At 48.8% G+C, this 13,939-nt stretch overlaps 1 protein-coding gene across 1 annotated transcript in view; it reads left to right on the top strand.

Annotated features, from left to right (window-relative positions):
* The window catches only part of TMEM132C (transmembrane protein 132C), a 298,484-nt gene that overhangs the window by 233,548 nt on the left and 50,997 nt on the right, over positions 1-13,939 (top strand). Inside the window, exon 4 of the mRNA XM_025473591.3 lies at positions 6,561-6,744. Within this exon, the coding sequence (XP_025329376.1) occupies positions 6,561-6,744 (184 nt within the window). The remainder of the gene's footprint in view (positions 1-6,560; positions 6,745-13,939) is intronic.

Below are 13,939 nucleotides of genomic sequence, written 5' to 3'. Positions count from 1 at the left end.
AAAGTGCAGAGGTTATTCAAAAGTCATGAAAGAACTGTATCAGTCAGAGCCTGCATCCCTTCTGTGTTGCTGTGTAACAAACTGTCCCAAGTTCACTGTCTTCAAATGACTATTTTTTTCACACAATAAAGAGGACTTTTATGGGCAATCCCTTTATTGGCTTTCCCTAGGCTCTCTTATAGAGCAAAATGTATCAGGCACAGCAGCTTGGTGCTAGGATGGCTGGGTCTCTCTTGTTCTATATGATCTTGTATCCAGGCATCCTCATGTCCCAACTGGATCTGAAGGGACTCAGTGCTTTTCCCTGGGGGTAGAGGCCACCATGGCAGCATCAGAAAACTCAACACAGTAGCTACAGAACCCCAAGAGCCTTGGGATGATGTTTGGATCCATGCCTCTTCTACCAGGACCTCCAACGTCCTCTGGGCATCTACACGTCTTGAAGTGTGACATAATTTAGCTAAAATTTCAGCTGCTTGGGGATGAATATGTCATCAATTCCTGGTATGTTAGGTTAAGGAAACTGCAGGCTGTGTGGAAAATACAAGCTAGCAGGAGTGCCTGTGCACAGCTGAGCCACTGTGTGGCCCAGGAGTCCCTGGGGCCAGTAGGGTCAAGGGGGGGAGCTTTCCCACAGGAAGGGTCTAGAAGAGCTGGATGCCTCCATGTTCTTTCTCCTCATCTGTGATGGGCTCTGCTTGCTCTATGGTTTTGTTCAGCTTACCGGTGTCCATCTCACATACCCCAGTTTCTTTTACTAATTGGATTAGTTGCCAACATTTACACAATGTGTAAAACATTTACCTTCCTAAATATGCACGACACCCTGCAAGACCAAGGTGTATATCCCCATTTCAGAGATGAGGAGACTGAGGTTTGGGGGTAATAAGAGCAATGTCCCAAGGCGAGGTGTACAGTTCACACCCAGGGCTTTGCCTCCACAGCCTGGGCTCACACTCACCCACCATGCTACACCAAGGAAAATAAGTGACAGGATCTGGGCCAGCCAAATTCAGAGGCAGAGGTGGATGTGAACATGACACCCAGGAGGGACAGTTAGGTCAGGACCTGAGGGGCTTGGGTAAAGTCCTGTTTTTCCCCCACCTGCTGCATTCATCAAATCCCAGGACTTGTGACCTCAGGTGGACAAAGGTTTTCAAGTCCTTCCAGGTTATTGAACAGTAGAAATATTACAGCAATAATAACTACCATTTGGTGGATATTTGCTTTGTATGTTCTACACATGTGTTATGCCATTTATCCTTGCAATGGTCTCATGAGGTTGGATTAGCACAGAACAAGAAACTGATTCTTATTGAGGTGAAGTTAGTGGTTTTCAATCCTTGATGCATATTAGGATCACCTGGAGAGTCCTTAAGAATGCCAGGCTTCACTCCTAACCAATGAAAGTAGAATCCCAAAGGTGGAACTCAGATATCAGTTTTTTAAAGCTCCTTCACCAAATAATTCAAGATTACTACCAATGGTAAAGTAATTTACCCAGGATCACTCCCAACCCCACTAAAGTGTGAAATCAGAATTCCAACCTGTGTGCCTGATTTCAGAGCCCGTGGTTGCAATACCTACCCAGCTGTATAGACACTAGGATGCAAAAAAAGTCATAATAATTAGGAAGTGAGATGCTTGGCAATTCCAGAGGATCTTTTTTGTGTATAGCAGTCATTGTTGACTGCAGCCACACATTAAAATCACCTGAGCTGTGAAAGTACTAATGTCTGAGTGCCACCAATCTTAAGATTCTGATTCCATTGGTCCAGGGTAGACCCAGGTATCAATAATGTATTCTCTTACTCTCCCCAGGTGATTACAACACTCAGCCAAGCCTGAGAACCCTGCTTTATAGGACAAGAAGGCTCAGATTATTTCCATGAGGGCTGTGATTCTCCTTTGAAGCAATGTCATTGGTATCAATGTGATTTGCAGTAGAGCATTCTCCTCATTCCTTCATATATTTTCTTGCTCCTATAACATTTTAGGCTTTTTTAAGTCCAAACTCATAATCTAGTCCAAGAGTGCTTGGAAACAGGACAATCTTAAAGGCTTTGCTCCCCCATCTGCCCTTCTCTATTAACCTGCATTCTGAATTCTGTCTTGCATGCTAATTGCAGAAAGCAGGGATGAAAGAGTTGACTCCCTCAAGAGCAGGCCAGATCCCTCCCCAGTAGTCCTGGCATATTTTAGGGTGTGTGATCACAGCCAATCAGATATCTCCACTCAGCCCTTTGAATTTTAGGATGCATGATGCAAAGAATCAAGGACAGTTGACAATGAGTTTTGGCACCATCTTTTTGGATGACAAAACAACTGGTTTTGTCCCAGGTTCTTGTAACTTTATTTTGCTCCCATCTACTCTCCGTGTCTTTTTTCTCACACTTTTTCATCATTTTGAGGCACTTGTCAAGTTCCATTTTGTCTGCCAGCCCAAGGTACTCTGTTGCATGCTACACGCCTCATGAGCTGAAATCCTTCAGCACCGTGGAGAGCTCTCAGAGATCCTCAGGGCATCAAGTTGACCTTGGGTCAATAGGACTATCTAATAAAGCCTTCCCGGAGGGGAAGTGTGTGTCCTTTGCCTTCATGAAATTCACATAAAGTAGAATGAATAAAATAAAAGCCTGGGCTGAATGACTTGTTCTCCTGGACCAGCTTCCCTATTATGAAGTTGATTTCTTAATTTTGTTAGCCTCATTTCTTTCTGCAGGCATTATGCTGTCAACAGTGGCTGACACCCCGTAAGTGGGGAGGTGAAGTCCTGCTGGCCTCTTCACACACACACACCCGACTCCATTTTCTGGGATAGAAAATAGATAGAGTTCAATAGCTAAAAGGTTTGGTAAATTGGGTTTCCAGTAGTCCAAACTTTATTATGACTATTGGGGGAATTTATTTGTTTTTGAGTAAGAGCTTTTTTTTAAGCCAATTTTGAAAATTTCTTTCAAGGGTTACTGCAATAAATCTACACTATTGATTTAGCAAGTGGTGGTGCTTGGGCACTCTCTGGAGTCACTTAAGTGTTTAAATTCTTCTCTTTATTACTCCAGTAGTCTCATGCGCCCCAGATGGGCGGGCATGGAGGGCTCTTAGTTCCTTCAAGGCAAAAGCTTAGGAAAGATTTCTCTCAGCTCAGAGACAGCAGGAAGGCACCAACCACAGACAGAACTGCAGACAAATTTCTTCTTTCTTGGTCTCCCTCTTCCAGAGAAATGTGTTTTACAGTGGTATCGTCTACCAGGACAGCTATGGAGTAAATGCAAATCTGAATGAACCCCAGTATGCATTGAATGGCAGACATAGCATCTCTGCCGTGGCTTGTTCTCAAGATGCTCCTGGACCAGTCCTAGGGGGTATGTTTTCAAGGGGCCTTCAGGCAGTCAAACATCCAGTCACTGAGGACAAATGTATCTTCAAGTCCTGCTAAAAACAAGGATGGTTAACATTTATTAATATTTGCTAGTGTGAAAATGTTCTAAGTGCATGATAGTTACTCACTCCGGTGCATATCTTCATATCAACCCTGTGAAATGGGAAGGAGTAGTGTCCCCAGTTTGCAAACAGGGAAAAGAAGGCTGAGTTGCATGTAGGTACCCAGCTAGTGAGGCCAGGGTTTGAACTCAGAAGGTCTGTTTGGAAGCCCACAGCATGATCGTACTGCCTGCTGTATTTCTTTGGCAGAGTTGTGTGTTATAATCTTGATTCCAATCCCCTGTTTCCCTCATTCTTCCATCTCTTCCTTCTTTCCCACCTTTTCCCTCCTTCTATTTCTCCCTTCATCTTTTAAATAAATACTTCTTGGGGCACCTGGGTGGCTCAGTGGTTGAGTGCCTGCCTTTGGCTCAGGTCATGATCCCTGGGGTCGTGGGATGGTATCCCACATTGGGCTCCCTTCAGGGAGCCTGCTTCTCCCTCTGCCTATGTCTCTGCCTCTCTCTCTCTCTCTGTGTCTCTCATGAGTAAATAAATTTTAAAAACATTAAAAATAAATAAATAAATACTCCACCCTCATGTCACTCTGACCCAGGATTCTGTACAGGCCCAGTATTACAACAGGTAAGGTTAGAGCTGTTTTTCATGTTGCAGGAGTAAAGGGGATGACATTAAGGACCAGCTCTGGTCCCACAGCCACCGCCATCACCACCTTGGTATGCTCAGGGCACTAGGACCACAGTTTGAAAATCCTCCCCCTGCACCTGCATTGTTTCCAGCATCTGCCACCTCCAAGTGTGGCACTTCTATGAAATACAGGAATACTACTTTCCTCAGCCAGAGAGAGCAAACTGACAGCCAACAGAGATGCTGCTTGAGCCACATTGTGGCTAAAACATTAAGGTTCTTATATTTTAAAATCCAGACGTTTTTACAGAAAAACTGCAGGATGAAAAAGAAATTTTCATGATCCATGAGGAAGCTGTTGGCTGGAATGAAGTGACCAAATAAGGGCAAGTCTGTCACCCAGGGAAGAGAGAGGCCAGGCCAGAGCAGGTGGGAGGAATTTCTGGAGGCTGAGTCAAGCAGGCTCAGAACCCTGCAGGCCTCAGCTGCCTGAGCAGATTTGAGGCTCTTAGTTTAGAAACGCTCCAGATTCCAGACACTTCTCCCTCATTTTCCAAGGCAAGTAATTCATTCTTGAGATTGCACCGTTCATGGATTGATGCACTAGACACTAGATTTATGTCTCCTCCCTGAGGGATATCCAGCATCTCATAAATCATGATTTTCTGGGCCCTGCTTCCAGCCCAGAGAGCATGAGGCAGATTCATGAGTCCCAGGGCTTTGGTAAGTGTGGTGATCTCCCTGCTACCTCCTGCTCTGGCCACAGAGCAGCACTGAGCAAGATGAGGTGGAGAATTAGCATTCTGGTTGCTGAGCAAACCCCCTAAAGACTGGGCAGGTGTGTCCTTATTGTCCCAGCAAAAGGAAGGCCTTCTCTAGCATTCTCCATACTCTACACTCTCCAGACTGGTGCATAGTAGAGATGCCATCTTCAAGCATACTTGTTTCCTTCTTGAGGTGCTATGGAAAATTGCCCTCAATTGTCCTGAAAACAGGTAGACCTCCCAGCTGATGGCAGTGGGAGATGCTGGGACAAGCTATACCCCCTGCACTAACAGTGATGCCCAGCAGACAGGCCCCACCGCTGGCTTCCCAGCTCCCCAGACTCCTGCCCATCCTCCAGACCACACTGCATGCCTGGGAAGCCCTTCCTTCTTATTTCCACCAGTGACAATTTTATCAGTTCAGCAGCTCCAGAAAGCTCTCCAAGTTCCCCTACCCTGACCTCCTAAAACAAGTGCTGGCACTTTTTCCATAAAAGTGTAGATAACACATAGGTTAGGTTCCACCAGCTATCCATTACCTAACAGCATTGCTCAACCCCGCTCTTGGCACATGAAAGCAGCAGAGACGAACACGCACACACGAGTCGTGTTTCCACAAAACAATTCATGAAAATGGGCCACAGGCTGGATTCAGCCCTTGGGTGGCAGTTTGCTGACCCCTGCATGGGAGACTGTGGCTTGGTGTCCTGTGATTCCACACTTGGCCTCCAGCTGCCATGGGGAAGAAAGCCGTGGAGAACACAGGTGGGGGGCAACCCCAAACATGCTTCCTTCAGCCTGACTGTGTGGTCGTGAGCAAGCCGCCCCCTTTCTGGGCCTTAATTTCATTGTCTGAAAAACGAGAAGCATGGATCTTAGTTCCCAAGGCATCCCAATTGCTGGGGCAAGCTTGCTCCGAATACACATAGTGTGGGGTCACCTTGGATTTAGGGTATTGATCGAACTGCTTCTTTGGGGACCAGAGAGTCCCTGTAGCTAATGAGCCCCTCCCTGGAAGCAGAAGGATGCAGGGCAGGTCACACCATCTCCAGGAGAGCCAGCGACATGAGCCAGGGACAAGGCAGTGGGGAGGAAAGAGGCGGGAAACCCACCTGCTCTGCGGGGCTGCACGGAAATGGTGGTCCTGTCTGCGTGGCTCAGCGACCCCAGGGCCTGGGCCCGAACTGCCCCTACTGCTGCCACAGAGCAGCCGGGTCCCCTGGAGCTGCCACATCCTCACCAGCTTCCCAGTCTGCGTCCCCAAGGAGGGGTCTGACCTGCTGCGGGCTTGCACCTTGCTGCAGGGAGCCCCTGGTCCCTTTGTGCTTCTAGAACTGCGGGAAATGCTAAGGTGGGTTAAAGGTGGTGGATGAGCTGCCTGCAGCCTCTGGCATACCCGAGAAACAGAGCCCAAAAGGTGCCCAACCTGGTTGCTAGGTCCCCCGGGCTCACACTGCAGGAGTGGAGTCCAGTGGGCTCGCTGTGGTCTGAGGAGCAGCACAGACACCCATTAATGTGCCTGCTTCAGGCTCTGCCCAGATCCTCCTGCTGTGGGTCTTGCTCTGTCCCTAACTCACAGGTGGCGCCCTGGTCTGTGCTGCCCCCAAAAGGCGTTTGTTTCCTCCTTAGACTCTAGGTACTGTTGTGAGGGAGGCGGGCAGGAGAGGAGGGCCCTTCCACGGAATGAAGTCAGCCTAAAGCGATGCTCCTTTGCTCCTTTTCCAGAAGCAGCAGCCTGTTCAGTGAGGTCATGCAGATGAACTTTGAAATAGCCAGCTTCAGTAGCCTCTCGGGGACTCAGCCCATCGCCTGGCAGGTGGAATATCCACGGAGAGCGACCACCGACACCGCCGTGTCCGAGATCTTCATCAGCCAGAAGGACCTGGCTGGCATCGTTCCTCTAGCCACGGTAAGATGTGCGGCCACCCCTGCACCCCGTGGCCTTCCCTCTATCTGTCCCGGGATGCGTGCCACCCGTGCCTCGGGGAGTCGCTGTACCATTTCTCAGCCTCGGTTACTTCCCTGCTAGCCTCACGACACTCGCTCTCACTGCACCCCATTTATCATTGACTTCTCTGGTTATGCCACTTCTTTTTATTCTCCTGTTCCTATTTTTAAAAAAGATTTATTTATTTTTTGTTTGTTTATCTGTAAGAGACACAGAGAGAGAGGCACAGACACAGGCAGAGGGAGAAGCAGGCTCCCTGTGGGGAGCCCGATGTGGGACTCGATCCCGGAACTCTGGGATCCTGCCCTGAGCCAAAGGCAGACGCTCAACCACTGAGCTATGCAGGCATCCTGTCCCCTGTTCCATTTTTATAAGGAAATGTTAGGTCACTCTGTATATTGGTCAGGTAAGCTAGGCAGGGCTGCCACAGCACACAGCCCCACAAGCTCGGGTGGGTAACACAACCATGGCTGAAGTATTTAGGGGCTCTGCGTCGTGTGGGGTCTCAGGGGTCTCCATGGACGGGCCCCTCACCATCTTGTAGTACAACATCAGGAACACATGGCCCTCATGGTATCCATCACCGAGGAAGGGGTGGTTGGAGAGTCACATGCTTTTCTAAGCAATGGCCTGGAAATGACGTGTGACTCTTCCATATGATGCTGTTGGTCATAAGGAGTCTTGTGGCCTCATCAGGTCTCCAGAGGGTGCAGGGGGAGGGCTGAGTGAACACCACAGTCTAGCTCCCCACGTGGCAAGTCAACATGGCCTGGACCCACACAGAACACAGCATGAATATAGCACACACAAACTCAGCCGTGACTTCTGGTTCGACCTCGTGGCCGCTGGGGATGAGCACGGGAGAGAGCATGGTGAGAAGCCACACTGCCGTTTTGCTCTGTGGTCACGCACCTGCTCCTGCCATGCCAGGACCATTCTCCAGAGCCATGCCCGCGCTTGACTCCGCACCACAGGGAGACACCCTGCCGGGAGGTCAGAGAGGATGGCGTTTCAGAGGCGCGTGGAGAGCACTTGGAAGTTCAGCTACAACGGTTTTTGCCAGAATCCTCCCTCCTTCACATGGAGCCTGGCATGGATGTTGTAAACCTAATTTCTGCTCAGCTTTGGCATAAGCATGCTTCGTCGATACCAAGCTGGGAAATACATCAATTAGGATTCTTTAGGTTCCATGTTGACAAACTGCCACCCAGTTGGCATAAGTACAACAAGAATCTACTGGCTTGTGTGGCTCAGAGTCGAGGATCCATCCAGGCCTCACGTCCACCTGATCTGGACTCAGCTCTGTCTCTAGGACTATTTTATTCTGCCTCTTGGCTTCCCTCTGCATTGACTCATGATGGCAGCATGGCTGCTAATACTCTTGCCAAATGGTTCAAGCCTGAGCCCAGGAAGAGCACGTGGTTCATTTCCAGAAACTCCAACAAAGTCTCACAGTCATGACGACTCCTATGGGATCATACCGTCTACCTGAAGCATTGCCCATAGCCGGGATGTTACACATGTTGGAACAGACTCTGTGGATTTTCTGCCCTTGCCTCACCTTGCCTTGCCTCACCTTCCACCTCAAGCACCAGCACATTTTTGCCTGAGATTTCTTTCTCAGTCCAAAGCTGTCCTTCCCATCTATGCAGCAGGACTGATGTTGTCTGCACTTCACAATAAACCACTTGCAATGGAATCCTTCTGGGAAAATGCAAACCAAGATATGGGTCAGCTGCACAAACCATGAGAGAAACCAAAGAGCTTTCAGGATTGTTTTGCTAGAAGACACAAGAATGGACACCAGGCAGCACATGGACACACAGCCCCTCCTGATACCTGGCATGCAAGGAGTTGAAATGCCTTGTCCAAATAATGAAGCCACTCTGTGAACAGGACTCCACCACATACAACCTCAGGACCAAACTCAGCCTCTGCTTGTGTTTCTAAGTCAAATTTTACAGGAACACAGCCACATCCGTCCATCTCTGAATGGTCCATGGCCACTTTCGCTCAACACAGGAAGACCTGAGTATTTGTAGCAGGTGCTGAGTGGTGCACCACCCCTAAAGTATGTACTGACAGCCCTTTCTGGAAAAAGCGTACCAATCTCTTCTATAGAAGAACTGAAATAGGTATGTCTCACCCCTGGCTGTACATGTGCATCACCTAGGAGTCTTTAGGAATTATTGTGGTTTGGGCCCCACCCTGACAGATTAAGTGAGGATCCCCAGGGCTGGGAGGCAGGCACTGGTGGGCAATTCCATGGTGCAGCCAGAGTTAGAGACAGAGTAGCATCAAAGCTCCCTTTGGGACTTAAAATGCCATTACTCTCTTATTACTGTTATCAGCCTGCCTGGTAAGAGATTGTAAGTGTGAGTGTCACTTGGCAAAATTACATTATGGATTCCAGGAAATAGATAAGTCAGAGATCTTTGAGTTATACAGATGACTCATCCAACCCAGCGGACTCAAACGTGGTTCATGTAACTAAAACATCTAGAAAAGTGTTCTCAAGCTAATGTGTGTTGAAATCAGCTGGAGATTTTTCCTACATGCAGATTCTCATTCAGGAAGTCTGAGCTGGGTGTTTTCTAAAGGTCCTGAGTTATGCCAGTGCTGCTGGTCTGCAGACCATCCATGGGGTGCCAAGGATCCAATGCAGCAAATGATGTCATCAAGGAAGGTGATGCTTTCATCTGTGTGTTCCCCCGGCTAGACTCACTCTGCAGGTGGCTGTGCCCCCAGAGCTGCTCTGAGCATAGCATCGTGTCCAGCAGGACAAGAGGGAAAGCCTTGCTGCCAACACTCAGGCCAGTCTCCGGGACTGGATCTGATTAGAACTAATTGGCTTGGGGATCCCTGGGTGGCGCAGCGGTTTGGCGCCTGCCTTTGGCCCAGGGCGCGATCCTGGAGACCCGGGATCGAGTCCCACGTCGGGCTCCCGGTGCATGGAGCCTGCTTCTCCCTCTGCCTATGTCTCTGCCTCTCTCTCTCTCTCTCTCTCTCTCTCTCTCTGTGACTATCATCACTAAATAAAAATTTAAAAAAAAAAAAAGAACTGATTGGCTTGGCTCGGGTCACATGACCAGGCTGAAGCCAATCACCGAAGCCAAAGGCTGTGATGCTCAGATCCGTGGGGCCTGAGGAACTTGCCCCCAGGAGCAGGTGTAGAGGCTGAGAGCTGGTGGGTGTGGTGCACGGTGGGAAACTGTGGCTGCCACCAAAAGAGAGGGGGTGGACAGGCGCCAACAGCACATCCTCACCCCAGAAGGCGTCATCTACCGCCAGGAGCCGCTAAAACTCTGAGGTTGAAGAATGATTCCTCTTGACTTCACACATCCGAGAGGAGGCGTCAACCATATATAACCATGGGGCCAGGTTCAGTCTGCCGCCTGTTTTCATAGCCTGTGCCAAGCAGGGAATGGTTTCTGTATTTCCAAATAGCTACAGTTTAAATGATTATATAAGCAGCTTTTTAATAAGCTCAGTTTTGCCGCTTGGTTGGCAAACCCTAAAATACTTTCTATCTGACCCCTTAGGGCAAAAGTGAGCAGGCCTAGGATGTGAAACTTTGACCTATCCTACCTAGTTTAAAAAGATAAGGCTTTCAGATACTGTGAAAAGTGAAATCATGGTAAGGAGAGGAGATCTCATCTTGCCATACTTTTCAAGGGGCCACAAGAAGGCCGTCTTTGAAGCAAGATGTAATTACTTGCAGTGATTGTTTTTGTAACGCTTTTAAGGTAAAATGGAGTGACTACTTATGTCATACTCAGAATCCATTTGTTTGCAAGTAACTGTAAGTGAATTCAAACTGGCTTCATCCAAATGATCTTTGACGGGCTCACATGGCTGAATACCGCTGGGCTGTATTCAGGTGCTTGTGTGATGTCCTCATTTTGCATCCCCTGCAAGGTACGGTTTGATCTCAACTGGGCAGAGCAGTGTGGGATGTTTGGAGCTATGATGACAGGCACACAGAAAGTGAGGCCGTTTGGAGGAGCTTCTCTTCTCTGTTTTAGTTTTTTCAAAGTTTTTTTTTTTTCCAAAATGAATTTTAGTACAGTTTTAGGCAGCCAGAATGTAAACTTTTATTGGAAGCAACTAGCAAATAGAACTGAAGCTTGAATAGGAGATGAGAAGTTAAAAAAAAAAAAAAAGTAAACAAGAAGCAAATCTGTATGTTACCTGCTGGCAGCCAGTGAGTCGAGTGGTCAGGTCATGGAAAAAGTTAAGTCAATTACCCCCAATTGATGCTCATTTCTAAAGAAATCCAAATGTCAGAAAGGTAAAACAGAGGATTGCAAGATGGGAAATCTGCCTCATTGGGGAAGTGCTCACCTTCAAGCCAGGCCTTTTCAAATGCCTTCCTCAAACCAGGTGGAAAGCCAGGAATCCAGACTCCTCAGTGACCTTGGGTCCCCCTCAGTGGCAGCCTCCAGCTCCCATGGAATGAATGAAATAGGACCAGAAAGGGTCTCAGCTCTCCTGCAAAGTGAGCCATCGAGATGGGAGTCTCTGAGCCATGCTGACCCTTGGCACTGCTCTGTGTGGAGAGCACTGATTCAGAAAGCCAGCATTTGCGCACCCCCCCTTTCATGCTTTCTTGGCAAAGGGCCCTCTGGTTGCTGGGAGGGAGGGAAGCCCCGATCTCAGCTCTATAGCCTTAAGCACCCCGTCCCTCCAGTCCCTGCACCTGCCTCTGCACACACAGCACGTACTTTAAGCCCAGAGTCTGGCAGGGTGGGGGATGTACAGAGAGAGGGGTCTGCATGAGAGCACCCAGGGCAGCCCAGGGCAGCACAGACCACCACATGAGGGAGCATTGGAAGCCAAGGAAGTTTTGAGATTCAGTTCTTTCACATAAGGAAAGAATATTCACATCACAAGTTGAAAGCTCATGAGTAGAGGCCTGACACAGACTTCCAGGTGGCAGTTTCTGTACACTGGTGAAGTGTCCAGGGGTAGTGGTCTCTTTTCAAGAATAAAGGGGCAGCAGAAGACATTCAAGGTCACACTGCACCTTCACAATGTGCAGGCCATTGTGGATGTTCACTGTGGTCGCCCCGGGGAAACCAACAGCAAACTGACAACTCTGGCTCTTGGAGTGCATACACTCTGGGGTACACACACTCCAGGGTTACATATACTCTGGGAGTGCCGGCACTCTGGGGGTGCCAGAGGGCAGCAGACATGTAGATACTTCACAGGATAGGACCGGGTAACAATAAGATGCTGCTGTGAAGACATGCGATGCAGGGCTGGGGGTGGAACATAAGTGTTTCTAGTTCCAGTCATGCCTCCATGTTTAAAAAAAAAAAAAAAAAACTAACTAAATCTTATGCGTAGCCTGGAGAAGGCAGGAACCTCTAATTTGGGCAGGTGTAAGGAGACGCCCTCTGCTCCAGGACTGATGGACTGAGTTCCAGATTGAGTTTCCTGGGAGGTGGCGAGATTTACCCTGATTTTTAAAGAGTTTCAGACAATTACCATTTTTTTGCCTTTGCAAACTAAAAATGAAGTCATTCTCCTTGACCCCTGAAACATGGTGGGAACTTGCAGGGTTTTTCTTCCTTATATAAAGCTTTCAAAATTTCTAGAACGTGTCCATGTCTCTCCGCATAAAATCAAATTTAAAATAAAGCGGCTGTCGCCAGGGCTCTTTAAAGCAGAGATTGCTACGTGTTCTCACATCTGCAGAATGATGATCTTAATCCTCACCTCTCCGGGGCGTCCCGGAGATTCATTAAGGTTTGAGAAGTGCAGGGAGCCCCAGGCCAGTGTGCGGCAGGCAAGGATGGCATGGGGGCGGGTGGGGGCGGGTGTTGGCAGTGGCCTGTCCCCCTGCTCTGCTCAGCTCTGGGCCCCAGGGGCTGGCCTCCATGAACGGCAGCCTCCAGTCTCCCTGGGCCTCTGACATCTACTGGGGTTCAGCCAGTGGGAGGACCGGAGGTGACTGGATGGAGCCAAGAGAGACAGAGGCCCCTGTTGTGGCTTGAATGATGACCCCGAAAAGCTATGTTGCCGTCCTAACCTCCTTCCACACCCCCTCATCCCTCCCTGTCTTGCTGCAAGTCCTCCAGAGGCATGGTCTTCTCTGCCTGTGGCTCCTGTCCTGCAGGGGAGCCTGTCTTCTGTGGTTCTCCTCCTTCGGGGCTCTGGGGACTGGCTGCCTCTCCCTGCCCGGGGACCTGGGGCTCCTCAGAGCTCCCAGCTGCACAATCCTTGGCTCCTTCCTTTGCTACTGCCCATGGCTCTGCCCTCCCTTCATTACACACCCTCTAACCCACTCCTTTGAGGAGAGATCCTGTTTGCAGCGAGGCCCCAAGGGATGCAGGCTCCATGTGCCTTCTAGTTCCCTCCAGGAAACACAGTATGGTCATCCTCAAAAGCAGACATGATCAGGAAGTGGTCCTGACCACTTTCATCCTCTCTTCATAGAAAATTAACATGGAAGATACAGGTGATGGGATCTGTTGGGGTCTCTGAACCCCATGGTTGGAATTTTTCTATCCAACAGCATCCTCTGACCATTTGTCGTCATCCCTTCCCTGCTAAGTTCGGAGAACCAGATGCAGGGACTGAACGGGCACGAACAGGTGGGAGGCATGGCAGGGATGCTCTTGGATCCACCTGTCAATCTGCAAGTGATGAATGGCTTCGCTCTGCTTTAGGGTCCGTGGGGAAGCATGTTGCCAAAATCATCTGGGTTCGAGAAGGCAACAGCAGTCATATCAAAGAAGGGAGAGACATCTCCTTTGACGGGGATTGGAGAATATTATTCTTAAAGAGACAATAGAAAAACAATGTTTTATTGTTTTCAAGAAACATCCTACCCTGATATTTTATGCTCCTTTTCCTACTTGGAAATCGTACATGGTGTCTCCCCTGAGAATGTTTTGAGGATGGCTTCAATGCTCTCGGGCAATTGAAAAATGTTTGCTGGGTTGAAAAATAACTATATGGGCAGAATAAGTATTTTCTTGTCGTAGCTGGAGATTTACTGGGGAATTCAATTTAGAAATACGCCTCCCTCCAACTGACTGGCACAGGTCTATGTCTAATAAGCAAGTCTGTGACTCATCTGAAGCTGCTTTGACTGGGTAGGAATGTTTTCAGGGTTACCAGTTAATTAGCTGATGAGTGATCCCTT

Source organism: Canis lupus, chromosome 26, assembly GCF_003254725.2.
Source record: "Canis lupus dingo isolate Sandy chromosome 26, ASM325472v2, whole genome shotgun sequence".
In the NCBI taxonomy this organism is placed as follows: domain Eukaryota; kingdom Metazoa; phylum Chordata; class Mammalia; order Carnivora; family Canidae; genus Canis; species Canis lupus.
The sequence above is the reverse complement of the archived record's forward strand: the minus strand, read 5'-3'. Positions and strand labels throughout refer to the sequence as shown.